This window comes from Ambystoma mexicanum, chromosome 11, assembly GCF_040938575.1.
Source record: "Ambystoma mexicanum isolate Mex_15411 chromosome 11, UKY_AmexF1_1, whole genome shotgun sequence".
Lineage (NCBI taxonomy): Eukaryota > Metazoa > Chordata > Amphibia > Caudata > Ambystomatidae > Ambystoma > Ambystoma mexicanum.
Window position 1 is genome coordinate 1,057,318,425 of NC_090934.1, and position 15,766 is coordinate 1,057,334,190.

A 15,766-nucleotide genomic window follows, 5' to 3' on the forward strand; every position below is an offset into this window, starting at 1 on the left:
GAAAAGCTCCATTCCACCGCGGAAAGGGAAGTGGAGAGTGGAGTGTTCTGCTGTGTTCTCGGGGCTCGAGTGGGGCCGGGGGGCCTAGCCCTGATCCCCGAGTCCGCGTCCAGCAATCGTTTTGTTTGACTATTTCCCCTCAAGCGACGAAACGTGGTTGACCAACGCCTCTTGAAGCTATGCCTGAAGCCCTGTGACAACATGCAAGTCCAGAGACGAAGCTGAGGGCCACCGGCTTCAAAGTCATCGTACTCCCTCAAATATTACATCCCTGCAGGGAGAACCTAAGCAACCAAATGCATCTTCCAAAATAAGTGCTGGGCCAGCGACCCCTGGACGTTGTCAGCTGAAGGATCAAAGTCTGGTAATCGAGTTAAATCCTGCTCTATACCCGACTCTGGAGATCACTGGGGACCCCGTGGGTTGTGTGATGAGCGATATGGACGCCATTCCCCACCTCCGCTCAAAACTATAAAAAAAACCTTGCCAACTTCACAACCCACCAGTAAACCACATTCCAAATCACATCCTACCCTGCTGTCAGAGGAGTCGGAGCTCAGTGCAGGGGTTGGATTTTGCACTACTGGAGGCAGAACTCATTCGATGCAAAGCACGCTCTGGCTACGAACGTGCTAGAGCTCAAGGAACTCGCCACACTGATGAGATCTCTGCCAGTACTAATACCGAACACCGTGCCATAGACGGAATTGATTTCCATAAAGAAATGAAAGGGTGCCCTGTTCCAGCTCCTCTGCCGCGTACGAAACACGCCTCTGGGGGTGCTGCGCCTTTCCAAGTCCAGCCACAGGCTGCACAACATTCCACTCAAACGGTTTACGCCTCCATTCATCAGGCACCTGAGTCGTTGGTAGCTGGAACTCACACAATGTCTCCATGTCAGGACAAAAGGATGCCAATGTGTGGCAATGACGGATTGCCAGAGGAGTCGGTTAGTCCCAGCGAGTGGAATTGCACACGAAAACTGCCCAAGGGAGAAACAATGCCCGCTGCAGACACGACCATCGGCCATTCAATTTTGCCCTCAACATGCCAGCGCATGAAAAGACAATGAACAAAGGCCCTTGCCATTAGAAAGGCAAAAGAGACAAAAAAAGCCAAAAGCAAAAGGACTGTGTGCCTTCTAATCACAAACAAGCGGTTTGTAAAGCAGTAGAGTTAAAACCGACAGCAGCCACCAAGAAAAACTCAGTACCAAAGAAACCAGGGGCGACACGTGTTAAGTCTTTGCCAATTCCGATGCTGTCCAACGCTCTTTTGTCCTCTGAACTATCGGATGCTGAAATTTTGGAGGTGGTGCAAACCTCATCTTCCAACAAAGCACGTAAGTTAGACCACCCGGCCGGGACTAAGACTCTGCCTAATTGTCCCCAGACCTTACACCATCTCCTGCGATGACTTTGGACGCCCAAACTCGTTCGTATGGCCACGATACGACTTCAGGAGTAGATCTTGTGAGACAAGAGCCTGTCCCCAGTCGGGTAACCCAAATTCAGACTCTTCTTCTGGCTTTGGGACCTCCTCTTCAAGGACAAGTGACCCAAAGGAGAATGGCGGGAATTTCAAGGAGCCAGAAAGACGTGAAACCATCCCCATGTCGCCTAAAAGACCTCATAGCGCCATACTCCTACCACCAGCTCCCTCGAGAATACAACTGTGTTCAATCGACCAGGAAGCCCATCAGAGAAAGTGTCTGGATAACCTTGACCTGCCCCAGCCTCAGCATGCCTCAAGAGAAAAGGATCCTCCGCAATGGACAGCTGCGGGCGGTAGGCAAAGACTTCGAGAGTTACCAATCATGAGCCTCAGTCCTACGCACCGTCAAAGTTCAACCAATAATAGCCCAATGAACAAACAGAGAATGAGCGATAATCCTGGATTACCCCCCCAGAGACACTCCATCAAAGAAGCTGGCTCTTATGACAATGTCAACGGTGACAAATGCTCCAGCCCCGTTTAGTAAATTGTAAGAGGCAGTGAACGACTCACTGAAAGACCAAAGGACCACCATAGCCATGATGTACTCGAAGCTCATCTTCCTCGAGGGATATATTACGGCCATGGAACAAAGAGCGGTAGACCATAATACACAGTCAGAGAAAAAGCTATTTATGCAACAAGAACTGAATCTAAAAAACTTGAACCATCGTAAACTAAAGACGGTCGACTGCGAAACACAGACTGACTGCGAAAGGGGAGCTTAGGCCGGCTCCACCCAACCAGGACGTGCTATATAGTCATCTCAATCTAGTCCGATCGCAGATGTTTACTCAATTACTATACCTCAGAGTATCTCTTCTCCGAAATCTCAAAAGGGGCAGACTGTTCGGCCAGTTATGTTGAAGCAGGCTAAAACCTTGGTGAGCCCCATTCCAATATGGCAGAACAGTGTACCTCGGGACCCAACCATTGAAATAAAACTTGAAGTGGCCGTGACTCTAGGTTATTCGATTCTCGAAAACCAGAAAACTAAGAAAAACAGACGGACTCCCCTAGAGACAAGTGGTGCTATCCCTAGCCAAAGAAAGACCGCCAGAGGCTAATGGAGTGAAACAAACTAATTACTAGACCTCCAATTGAGAAGACGGGTGCATCCAGACAGAAGATGGGGCAAAATCCTGATCAAGGAGGAAACTGGATTTGAGGAAATCCCCAACTACTGTGAAGGACTTTTTGGCTGACCCAACACTCATGGACCCATCCGTACATATGGACCATGACCAAGATCCCTATGCAGTGCCAGTGTTTTCCCCAACGCAGAGCGGTACTACTGCCCACGTTGGGGTACTGACAGTTGGCACTATTAAACCGAATTGTCAAAAAAGATCAAACGACGGTGCAAGTCAGTCATCCCAAACGGGGACACGGGTCACTTTAACGAGCCATTCGACCCTGACACCAACTTCTGCTACGAATCAACGAAGAGAGGACTTGAACCATGTGGAACGTAAAGGGGATGAAGTCAGAAGTCATAAGAAACTTATGACTACTGAAAAGGAAAGTAATGATCCCACTATGGATCGGCAAATTAGAACCAACCATAGGCTCTCTACTAGGACAAGGACCTTCAAATTACAACAAAAACTGACTGCGAAAGACGAGTTTTGTTCTGAACAGACAAACAGTTCTTTATCTGCTTTCAACAATAAGCAATCTGAAAGCTCTAAAAACTGAAGATTTAGTCCTGATCGAACCCTAGCATCGGAAACTGATAGCTAAGGCATATCTCCACATTCGAGCAAGACCCTCTCGTCGGAAGTATACAAAGATCTCTTAAAGAAGGGTTTCAGGCTCACTGAAATCGAACCTACTGTCCAAATTCAACCGATTGCTCAGCCCTTGAGGAAAATCTAGCATAGAAGCCAGCACTACGTAACTAGAACTGAAGAATTGTACAAAAATCTGAGAGGGGGTAGACATTTTTAGCCCTCTGAGGACCAGCCGCGTCGCCACTTCTATGCAAAGCAGCAGGAGACAGGCAATCGCCACTACTCAGAAGTCAAGGCAAGGAGGCTAAGTCCGAGGCGCCATTGCTCGGACCGTCTAACCAGAAAGGAGAGTGAGTCGTACCACACTGAGTTCAAAAGGACCTCTACATACCAGAGTTTTATGCCTTCAAAAACGTGTGCCAATGCTACCCGCTATCAAGGATCTGACCTTTCAAGCACAGGAAATGCTACGACCGAGCGGAAGGGTTTTTGGGCCTGGCTGCCAAAGATTTCAGAAGCAAAGAGGAAGAAATAGCAACCACAGCCGACATTACCAAATACCCCCGCCTAGAACAGTGACTGACGTGACCATGGGATCCTGGAATACCAGAGGCCACTCCCACCTTACTCAACCAGGTGGTATAAACCTTGGCAACTTTGACATCTTGTGTCTCCAAGAGACGCGGCTAGAAACCTTACCTGCAATCGATGGCTACACCGTGATTATTTCTCCAGCAAGTAAAGGCCTGTTTGGCCGCCCGTCATCCGGACTCCTCCTGGCGGTTCGTGCAGATTCCGGAGTTACCATTGGAAAGAAAATATCAGACGCTTACGGCCATTTGGTAGTCCTTACCTGGGAACATCGTAAAGCCCCGAACGTGAAGCCAGAAACGGCTAAATTAGCGATTATGACGCTATACTGGAATCCGCAGAAAATCACAAATGATGCTTTTTGTACAGCGGTAGTCATTGACAAACTTCTAGTGGATTACCAGCTATCAAACATCATTTGTGGTGACCTGAATGCCAAATGCCCACCTCATCCTACATTTACTGATCCAACTATCAAAAGATCTACAGCTGAAGAGCGTGGGGAGGCATGGCTATCCCTGATGAACTCACGAAATCTTCACAATGCTGCAATGACTTTTGAACATGGATCGCTTATCCCTACCTTGGAAAGACACCTTGTCTGCGACTTTGAATTACATATTCGTCTCCCAAAGCATGCTATCTTTAATTTAGAATTTTTCTGTTGAAAGAACCGAAGCAAGTGACCATAACCTGCTATCGATTACGTGGAGTGCGTCCCACACTAAAAATCCCCTGTGGACACAGAATGGCGATTTGAACCAACAGCAAACTCGACTAAGACACACAGCCTTAAACATTCTGGCCGTTTCTAGAGAGTATAGCCAGCAAGGACCCTCTATTTCCCAGCAGAGGCTCCTGGACGAACTCAACTACCAACCTCTCCTGCTTAAATATAGAGTAGATCATGGATCCAGACCCCCAAGCACGCCTTTCAATCAGGCATGGCTATGATAAAGTGTTAGTGGACAAAAGGCAAAATTTAAGAAAGCTTTGGAGATCCACAAGAAAACTGAATACACCAGAATCAAGAGCGGTTCGAATAGCAGATACCAGAATGTACAAATCTTGGCTCAGAGGCCACTGTGCCAAGCTCTATCAGCTGGATTCCGAAGCCATGCTTACAACCCTGAGTAATTAGAAAACAAGAGAATTTTGGTCTCTCATTAGACCATGTGCCATCCAGACAAACGAGGCACTTACAAACTCAGTGAGTCCAAATGGGTATCTCACTTCTTGACGCTCTTCAAAACACCGGGTACCCTTGAGCAAACCAAGATTAAATCTAATAACTGAGTGGGAAGACATCAGTGATCGAGAGGACATCCCTAAGGGTTATCATTATCAAGAAGTTGAAGAGCCCCGGGTCCAGAAGGCCCGACAAACGCAGACTTGAAAAGCCATACAGCCGATTGGGCAGGGTTCATCAGTCAGATTTTTACTCAGTGCAAAGAGTCAATTCCAACTTCTTGGACGACGGACGTGGTCGTACCCATCTTTAAGAAGGGCCCAAGAGGCGACCCAGTCAACTATCGTCCGATAGCCTTCTTGGACATCATCGGGATGATTTTTGCCTCCCCGCTTCTCGAAAGATTCCGAGCTTGGGCAAAGTGCTCCCCTTGTTCAGATCCCCTTCAAACAGGGTTCCTGAAAAACACCACCACCTCGGTCAACATAATGCTTCTAAATATCATAAAGAGCAAGATCAAGGAAGGTGCACCAAAAGTATATCTAGCTTTCATTGATCTCACCCAAGCTTTTGATCGAGTTGACCGAGAGAAACAGTGGAAGAAGCTTTCAGAGTGGAAATGCCCCCCCCCCCCAATCCATCTTGAGCCCCCTCACCACACCCCACTCAGACACTAAGAGTGAGACTTAGTCGGCAAGGCACTCTCTCAGCAGAAATTCCCTCATACTGTGGAGTTAAACAAGGCTGTCCACTGGCTCCCGCCTTGTTTGTTTCTTTCTTAGGGGACTAACAAGAACTAACACCGGTCCGGGTATTCTCCCCTAAAATCGGGAATTCTGGAGTATCCAGTTTCCTCTTTGCTGATCTTATTCTGTTGGACCATACCCCAATTGGTCTGCAAAGGCAACTGGACAACTTGGCTCAGTACATCGAGCAAAACAACTTATAAATTAACAAGAGCAAAATTAAAGTCCTGATCCTGGAGAAAGCCCCAAAGAAAGGCATGAAGCTCAATTGGTTCGTAGACAGAACCAAAGTTGAAAAAGTGGTCCTCTTTAAATATCTTGGGGTAACCACTGACTGTGCAACAGTTGACGTTGAAATGCAAAAAGTCCTGTGGAGCAAGATTCATAACCTTGAAGCCCAAACGCGTGCAACTGACAGAAAGTATGGAAGGTTTTCCCTGCTTCCTGCCTTACAATTTTACAAATCCAAAGTGATCCTGGCCATCACTTACGGGATGGAAGCTCGTCCGGCAATTCCGGCCGCCTTGTGGCCTAAACTGGAAGGTTTCCTCTGGCGCTACATTCTCAACCTGCCGAAGTCTACTCCCATTGCAGTAATTTGTCAAGAATAAGGTCTGCTGTCACTCTCGTCTACAATAGACCATACCAGCATGCAGCTGTATAGGAGGATCCGAATGCCAAATAGCCCACCAGTCTATAGATTGATGGCCACCGAAATTGCTAAAAGAACGTGCCATAAGCTAAATATCTGGGCGGAAAAGAAAAAACCTTGCTAGACGTGATATCTTTTATGGAGGACACTCTGAGCTCTAACCCATTAAGAGTGAAGCAGAAAATTGAAGATTTGGACTGGATAAACACCCAAGATCACACAGTAGCCTACAAATCCATGTCCCATCTTCCACAGATTGCACGTAAATGCAAAAACCTGCTGGCGTATCTCACTAAATTCCCCGATAAAACCCTAAGAGGAATTTTTATGAGAGCACGACTCAACCTTCTCCCAAAGCGTGAAATCTTGGAGAGAAGATAACAGTCCAACACTAGACTTTCCCCTGGCAACCATCAACCTGAATCTATCAGACATTTGATGCTGTCTTGTCCAGCATCAACAGAAGAAAGATCAGTTTATCTTCGTCCCTTGTTCTCCACGCACGACCTACGTGAAGAAGTCTGGTGGGCTCGTCGCATTTCGGGAGAAAATACCAGATGGGTGATTGCAGGAACAAAGATTTTAAACATCTCTCTCCAGAAAATCGCAGCAAATGAAGAAAAAGAAATTGAAAAACTGAAATACGCTAATACGCTGGAACTTGCAGGATTTAGCTACCAAATAAATGATGTTCGTCCTTGTAAAAGCCCTAATGTGGCGAAACACAAGTAAAAAAAAAAAAAATACTCACATGCTGTGTGGCAAATAGATCACAACATGATGAGATCACAGCACTAGAGGCGGCGCCGCCATACCCAGCACAGAGTAATGTTTTTAACATTCGTAGCACAACCAAAATAAAAATAAGTCTAGCGGTCATGTGTTAGAACAGACTTGATACTTCAAATATAAAGTTAAGATGGGTTTATGAATTTATTTTTTATTTATTGCAGTTGGTAGTACGCCCAAACCCGGGGGCATCACGGCGTAGTTTACAAGGATACTTTTAACTTAATGGTTTCAGAGAGATCATGGTGGTACAAAATATACATAGCATGACAAAACAGTGGGATACTAAGAAATTGGCAGATATGATACACAGATACTTTCAATATTATTGGTTACAATGACAATATGGTGAAAAGCAGCACATGGTGAAAGCTTAGCAGTATGATACCCTGGTTACTAACTGATAGCCTGGAGGCTAAGCAATGTACACCAATTCCTAAAGTAGGTCAGAATTTATTAAAGAGCTAGGTTTTTAGTAGTTTCTTTAATTGTAAATGGGAAGGTTCATTGCTTATGTTGGGAAGTAGTGCGTTCCAGATTCTGGGAACTGGAATTGGGAAACTGGATTTACTTGTTCTGGCATTCTTCAAACGGGGGGTTAGGAGGTGGGTGTTGGATCTAAGGGTTCTGATTGCTGTTTTTCGTGAGAGACATTGGTTGAGGTAGATGGGGGGATTTAGTGTTATACACTGAGTGTTTTGTTGAGTATTCTGGCTTGAATCAGGAGCCAGTGTGCTTCTCTTCTATATTGCGATGTGTGTTCCCTTTTGGAGATTTCCAAATGCTGCTCTTAGGGCTTTATTCTGTAAAAGTTGCATTTTAGTAATGCTTTTCTTGGTGGTGCCCAATAGGAGGATGTTGCAGTAGTCTAGCTTGGACATAATGAGGGCTCTTGCTAGAGTAATGCAATTCTGCGTGGTCAGGAATGGTAGACTGAGCGTAATGAGTTTCGCTGTGTAGGCAGTGGAGGCGGCTAGAGTATTGATGTGTTTGCACATTGTGAAGCTGGAGTCAAGGTATACGACCTAAAGTTTTGACTTGGTTCAGGAGGGTAACAAGGGTGCCGTCTAAGACTATAGTTGTGTAGTCTTGATGTAACTTACTTAAGCATGCGGGGGCACCAACAATGAGTATCTGTTTTTTCTCTGTTGAGGCAGAGGCTGTTAGTTGCCATCCAATTCTGGATGAGGGAGTAGATATTGTTGATGAGAATAGTATCTTGTTCTAGGTTACCTGAGATAGGGATGAGGCCATAAAGGGGAGATTGCACATAGATTCTGTTTTTAAAGTAAATAAGGTCTGAGTCCTGCTGGCTCCTTATGAAGGGCAACCCAGTATATATATTGGTACACAGCAGATGATTGGTGGGGTGGGAAAAGGAGACCAGCAAATAAAAACTCTACACTAGCCAACCAATGAGGACTTAAATGTCTATTAGTTCTTAATAAACCAAATAGACACTTTCCACACAAAGTGATCAGATGTGCTCTGCTACATGATGACATTGTTGTGGAGACAGAACCTGGACCAAGTGTCACAATGATTGCATGGACTGAATTAGAAAAGAGCAGAGTAAAGGAAAACTTCCATATGATTTGGGACTCTTTTACAAACTGGGCTAAAATACAGAGGGTTGGTTCTGAATAATACTAAAGTTGTTTGGACGGTGGCTTGCCAGTATGAGGTCAGTTCAAGTAAATAAAAGGGTCTGGTCCAATGTTTTGGACCCCTCTACAAGCAGGAGGATTCAAAGGTTTGTCCAGTTTAGGATCTCATTCCAAAGAAAGCTTTTAAAGAAAGGTTCGTCAAATTCTGGATCTCTTTCCAAACAAAGTTATTAAAGAAAAGTTAATCAAAGTTTATCCATTTCTTGTAGCAGAGTCCGCAGCCTCCATGCAGGTTCTGTATGCCACTTTTTCAAGTCTTAATATATATTTCATACTTTCATTTTCCTCGGTAAAGACAATGTTTTCTTACCAAAATTAGACCATTTCCTACTTGGGGCTTGAATGTGTCCTTGTCAGGTTATCAAACAAGTGAACCCTCCAGGTTCTCTCTTTCAAGCACTTTCCACTAGGTTTCATATTTTCAAGACTTCCCAAAGTCCTCTGGTCTGCCTCAATAGATCTACATCAGGTTGGTCCCAAAACTTGAACAAGGTACAGAGGACCTGCAAGCTCAGTTCCCATCTGTAGTTGTCCCCCTGGAACCTGTCTGCCTCAGAGTTGCTTTCTCCCGGAAGTTGGACAGCGCTTAGATGAATGCCTTGCTCTAGCGCCCACTCTGACAGATCTGAATCGTCATATTGCACAGAATCGGAGACCTCGTTCCACTCTGCTTCTTGAGCTAAAACAGTGTTGTGGTATTGCCTGTCCTGATGAGGACCGCTTTGCTCCTGATAAGCAGGAGAAAAGCCCTTTGAGCCAATTGGATTGCTCTCAGTTCCAGAACATTTGTGTGTTCGTCTTGCTGCTGAGGAGACCACAGACCATGAACTGTAAAGTTTTCCAGTGTGACCCCTACTAGCCCTCCAAAGAGGAATCCGTCATAACGATCGCTGCCGCCAACCAGATCTGGCCTGACCTCGTCTGGGATAGAGACCTTGTCCGCCTGAGAGCCCCTCTCCAGGTCCCAGTTTGAAGCTAGATGCAATTGTCATTTTCAACCTGACACACAGCACGGCCAAAATACATGCTGCCATGAGGCCAATCAGGTGCTGTTACCACCATGCATATGTGACTTGCCCGTCCAGCAGCCCCGAGGATCGCCCTGATCCTTACTTGAGTTGGGAAGATCCTCTGTTTGTTAGTTTCCCACATCAGCCTGAGATAAATCAAGGATAAACGGGGTCAATTACAACTTTGTCTGGTGTACCCAGAACCCATAGTGGTAGAGGGTACACCAGAGAGTGGAGGGTCCAGTAGGCATTGCATTGTCTCGTGTGCCGCCTACTTCGAGCTGCACCTGATGAGCCAGTCGTCTAAACAAGGATATACATGATGGCCCCTGGCTGGGAGCAGCGCCGCTATGGTGTCCATCAGTCTTGTGAAGATACAAGGTGCAGAGTTGAGGCCGAATAGCAGCATTTGATATTGGTAGTGCCGCCCCGTCACTGGGAACACTAAGAATTGCCTATGCGTCTGTCAAATTGGATGTGTAGGTATGCGTCTTTTAGGTCCACAGAGCACATCCATTCTCTTACGCAGAGAGCCCTTGCGATCTGCACTGGCGTTATCTTGAATTTTATTGAATGGAAGATAAAGGTTGAGATAGGACAGGTGGAGTACTACACTCAAGCCTGTCTGGATTTTTTTGAGGATGGCAAAACATTCTGTAATAGTAACCAGAGACCCTTTGAATCACCTGTTCCACCGCCTGGTTCTTAAGGAGAGAAGCAATCACTGACATCAAAACCGAGAAACCTATCTGCAGTAATGGGGGAGAAACTGGGTGCAGTGAGGAAACAGGGAGACTAAACCCTCCTAAAACTACAGAAAGCACTCAGGGATCCTTTACCATAGAATATCATTACTTCTCTTGGAGAGACAATGTGACCCCCATGGTGAGGGTTGGACCGGGATATCGCCCCTCATGGCTTCTTGGCCTCAGAGGCCTAGTTGGAGGAGGGGGACTGAAAGAACTCCCTTGGAGTGGTCCGCCTGCATTTCTTTGGATCAGGCAATCTGTCTGGTTGTCTGGACCTATGGTCCTGGAAGCCCCGAAGCCTGCGGTTGCGCTGGTCTGCTCTGCCCTGTGCCGGCTTGGTCAGAATTGCAAGTAATTTAGCCATTTGGGAGCTGGTCTTTTTATTGAGCTCCTTGTCAGTAGAGGAGAAGAGTTCTGCCTCTTCAAAAGGAGATTGCTGCATCTCTGAAGGCACGCATATTCCTCTTGCTGCCGTGTCAATATGTTCCACAGTCGATTCCAGCAAATCCTGTGCCACTACTTTTGCTTCTACCTGTCCTGCCTTAAAAGCAGCTTCCCTAAAGAGAGAGTGGTCTGGCAAGAAGTCGGCGATTTCCATCCAGTTTTTGATTGCCGGCTGTCAAGATCGCATCCACGTCTACTTGTCTGAGGTGAAGGCCTGAATTTGCATACACCTGTCTTCCATAAGCCTCCAACAGCTTGTATCCCTTGCTGAGGAAAGCTGCAGCCAAAAACCCCGATGCCCCTGAGGTCTGGTGGCTTGCCATACAAGGACACCGCCACAACAGATTAATGTGGTTGCGGAAGCGAGGAGAGGAGCATGGACTTTCCCTCCACTTGTCTGTACTTGTCGTCAGGCCTCTTTTTTACCAGCAAAACAGAGTGGCTTCAGCCAGCTCTTTGACGCTAGCGTGGACAAGTCCTTTTGCAAAGGTATGCTCCAACCTGCTGTGTGCTCAGAGAGCCAGCACCTCTGCCAGTATTCCAGACTCTGGCTGATCTTGCTGAGGAACAGGTACTCCCCCCCCCCCCCCATTCCCCCCCAAGAATTCTGCTAGCCCTTCCATGCGATTGTGGAAGGCCTTTAATAGATGTAGAGGCCTCTAGGTCCTCGTAATTAGTGTGCTTGTCTGCTTGCGATGCCCCCCTCCCTCTGTTGTGTGTACCCCTGAAGCTCAGCTGGTGTCTGCAGGCCTAGTACGCCTTCAGCTTGGGGATTACCTGGTGGAGCAGGCGGGCGCCCCACCCCAGTCTCCTGGAAAGATGGGTAGGTTGAGCCTGCACCGGTATCTGTTCAGCTGGGGCCTTCTGCTGCCTTGGTGGCTGAGAGGGAGTTTTAGAGATTTAAGGAGGCCCGTCATTTGCTTGGACATCACAAGTCCCATAAAACGTTCAAAACGTGTCCTCGCAATGCGGTGCAGTCAAACAGCCCGGCGGAGTGGGGAATGCCCCTAGCAGACTATGCTGCGGGGCGCAGGCCTCTGCTGAGTTCTGCTGCTCCGAGTGTATGGGAGCGTAGTGGACATGGCCGGTGTAGAGCCTGAATCCCCAGACCCTGAAGGGCCCTCGAGCGGTAGGTAGGTGCTGGAAACGACCTTGGGAAGAACCCCGGTAAGCATTGCGCTCTGACTTTCGCCCGGTAGTCGAACGTAAAAGCGTCTCCTTGGGCCTAGGCCCGGTACGACAGCATGGGTGCTCCTCAGGGCGTGTTCCAGAATCAGAGCGTTGCTGCCCCTCAGTCCCTGTCTCGGGAGGACCCGGAGGTCCCTCAGACCGATAACTCCAGGAGTCAAGATCTTTTGGCTGATGCTACGGTCCTCAAAACCCCGCCTGCTCAGTGGAAGCACTGGAAAGAAATCCCAATTGTGGGTTACTTTAGTAAAACGTTTTGCGCTTACCTTGCCCGGCTTGCTTCTGCATTGCACAAAGTCCTTCAGATGGTCTGGAGGGGATGCCACGAGGATCCCTCCACCGCGCTGAAAGGTTCTTGAGCAAGCATGGTGTAAGGGCGCGACAGGCCACGTGTGGATCAAACGTGGGAAAACAACTCTCGCATGAGGAACACCTGCTAAAAGCCTGTTTGCATCGGAGCAGGTGAGAATGAAAAAAGCAGCGGGGAAAGCTGAAGAAATTAGCAAACTCAGTGGAGTCTGCGGGAATAAGGTCCGATCCGGTCAGCGCAGAAAAGGGGACTGAGGCTAGACACCTGAGTGCGGGGCTATGTGGGCGAGGTCATGCCCGTAGCCACGCTTATAAATGTAAAGGAGAAATGCTCTTTTTTGTAAGAAAAAAGGTTCCGGTCTCGTCCACAAGGAGGGACGGTCATACAGTATGGAGGAAAGGGGATGGGACGTAGGAGTACTATCTAGTCACTGTTCCTCTATGGTTGTAGTTTTCTAGAGAAGCCTATGCTGAGAATCTGCCTGCAAATGCTTTTAAAGAGGAAAACTAAAAACACAGCTAGTCATAAGCATGTTCATTTCACAATGATTGACTGCTTATGAAATGCCTTTGTAAAAATGTTATTTAAAGAGTTCTCTATATGTTAAAGTCCCGAGGTCACACCCCAGGGCGGAGACAGTATTTGGGCATATCGATGAAGATTCCATGATGGAGAACAAGTAGTTCTACAGTCCATAGGCACACGTGTGGTGCACATCCTGATTCAGTTTCTCACTCATGCTTAGAGAGATGAATGAGGATGAAAAGGAGATATAGTATACACAGTCTGGGGGGCAACTCCATATTTCATCCTGACCATATTCACCAAGTGAAATTAGTGCCAGCCTCATAGGTGTGGGAGTTAGGGTGCTTCAGTAAAGCAAGACAGGAATGGAAGGAAGACAGAACATTTTGACAGTATGTGACTTTAGTTAAATTTGCAACATGTGATCTCTAAAGTTCATGTTTATTGTTGTCAAACTGATCATGTTTTCTACTTTAACTAATCGGGCCAGGAGAAAATTACACATTTTGTGAATCACAAATAATAAATCCACGAACAACAAACATTTACAATTCAGTATTTTATATGAAACAAATTAAACCGCAATACATGATTTACTTATATGGGGAATTTAATTTTTTAGAAAAACCATTACCTTGCAATCTTTTTCTCTTTGAGGAAGGCGTTTTTCCTTGGAACAATAGGGGAGAATTGGTAAGTGCCATCAATCCACTAACCGACAATGAACTACGTATTATTTTGCTAGGCGGTGTCAAGCCTGGAAAATAGATAAACATATCAGAATAGTACAGCTTGAATACTTTATGGATTAGTTTTAATACCTTCCTCACAGCTAAGAAATAAATCAACTAAACATGTTTTTCTTGTGCTTTAGATTACCCCACTTTCCAGTTCATTACACGTTTGAAAGGCGTATAGCTTGGGTCCATAATTCTGAATGAAAAAAATGTTTAGGGATTTAAATAAGATTTGTGACAATTCACTGGTTAAAACATTCTGCCCCAATAGTTTTAGATCACACTTGGACTAAAATGTTACCAAAAGTTCCTTATTAGGTGACATGCTGCAATTACTCCCAAACCCCAATTGATAATATACACAGGCGTTGTTCCAGCGGAGGACAGTACTGGAGTGCCCTCCATTAGATCTCAAAAGCGGTTTGAGCTCATGCAGCACCACAACTACAGCCAAACCCTAAAAGGGGTCTTAGCCTGCCTTGCAATAGGTACTGTTTACAGGTTATTTTGAAGATTTGTGCCTGAAGACGCAAAGCATAAGTTACAGGGTCAGTTTATGGAAACATTTCCCATGTACATAAAAAGATTTTGAGTGGCCTAAATTGGAGTACCTCCTGAAAATGCATAGCACCTCTCATCAACTTATTGAGGGTCGACTTTCAACTCAGTCAGCCAACTATTTATGAGGGAACAAAATAAAAAAGGCATTTCAAGGGCTCTTCTCATTTTTGCAGGAAGAAAATGTGTAATTTAAAAATACCTTGTTACACTAATATGGACAGTCATTTTCAAATGAAGGGAGCAGAGACAAATGACGCTGCAGAATGATTGCTGTGCAAAGAGTGACATCCAGGGCCCTTCGTCCCATTTTCATGGTTTACAGCAAAGTACAAAAGGTGCATGTTACAACCCACCCGGTACAAACAGCATTTCTGCAACAGCTTGTGAAGTCCACAGTGATCTCTGCAGGACAGCCAATATAGCGCGGCAGATTCGCAACTTTGAGAACATGGAGCGCATAACACAGGACGGAAACTGACAGTGGAAGTGTACCGTGGTGAGAAATTATCCTACAAGGACACACTAGCGCTCATTTGGTGAAACAGAATATGTCCTGAGCTTACCTAGAGTGTTCCCAGCAAGTTTGCCACAATGGGAACACAGCAGAACTCAGCCTGACTTGGGCAACACATGGGACAATCCGGGGAAATCAACGAAGATTCAGGATTGTGGCCCAAATGTAGACTTGGCTCCACCCTGTGATCCCAAAGGAGCCAGAGGTGCCCAGAGAGGCTGGCCAATCACAACCCACACTGGATTAGCAGCTGTAGGTCCAGACCCACCCAAGAGGAGGAGCGAGAACACTATAAAAATAAATTCACCCACAGTCAGGTATTGTGGGGTATATGACCAGGTGGATTGCATTTGGAGAAAGCTGTAGAGCAAAAAGTCGGAAGCAGCAAAGGATTCAGAGGAGAACAGATGAGTGGAAGCAGGAAGTGGTGGTGAGGACTAAAAGAGTTGAGAGAGAATATATCAGAGGGTGAACAAGAGCAGAAAGAGGTGCGACTACAAAGAGGTTGAGAAGACTAACATTAGAAAGTGAGTCAATAGGAGGAGCTGGTCACCCAAAAGGAGGTAAAGAGGACCAAAGAAAGAAAGAAGAGTTGGCAAGAAGAGGTGTAACATCAAGTGAAGGAGACCAAGTCAGGAGGAGATGTTAGACGATCTGGTCTTGGAGGAGGTAATGCAAGCAAATGAAAAAGAGGAGTTGGTAACATCAGAGGTATGTAGCTACAAAAAAAAGAGGTAATATTAGGGAGAGGGTGACAGTGGCACTAGTAGTAAAGGTAGTCCAGAAGAGATGGTTGCAATAACATTGGGAAAAGGAGGAGAAAAAAAAACAAAGACAGCAAAATCAGTCATTGAGGAAAGACTTGAG

The 15,766-nt window shown here is 46.2% G+C and overlaps 1 protein-coding gene across 4 annotated transcripts in view; it reads right to left on the reverse strand.

The window, feature by feature from the left end:
* The window catches only part of TICRR (TOPBP1 interacting checkpoint and replication regulator), a 1,117,313-nt gene that overhangs the window by 88,252 nt on the left and 1,013,295 nt on the right, over positions 1 to 15,766 (reverse strand). For all 4 annotated transcript variants that reach the window (XM_069624305.1, XM_069624303.1, XM_069624304.1 and 1 more), the window contains exon 21: positions 13,722 to 13,844. In XM_069624305.1, coding sequence (XP_069480406.1) covers positions 13,722 to 13,844 — 123 coding nt within the window. The remainder of the gene's footprint in view (positions 1 to 13,721; positions 13,845 to 15,766) is intronic.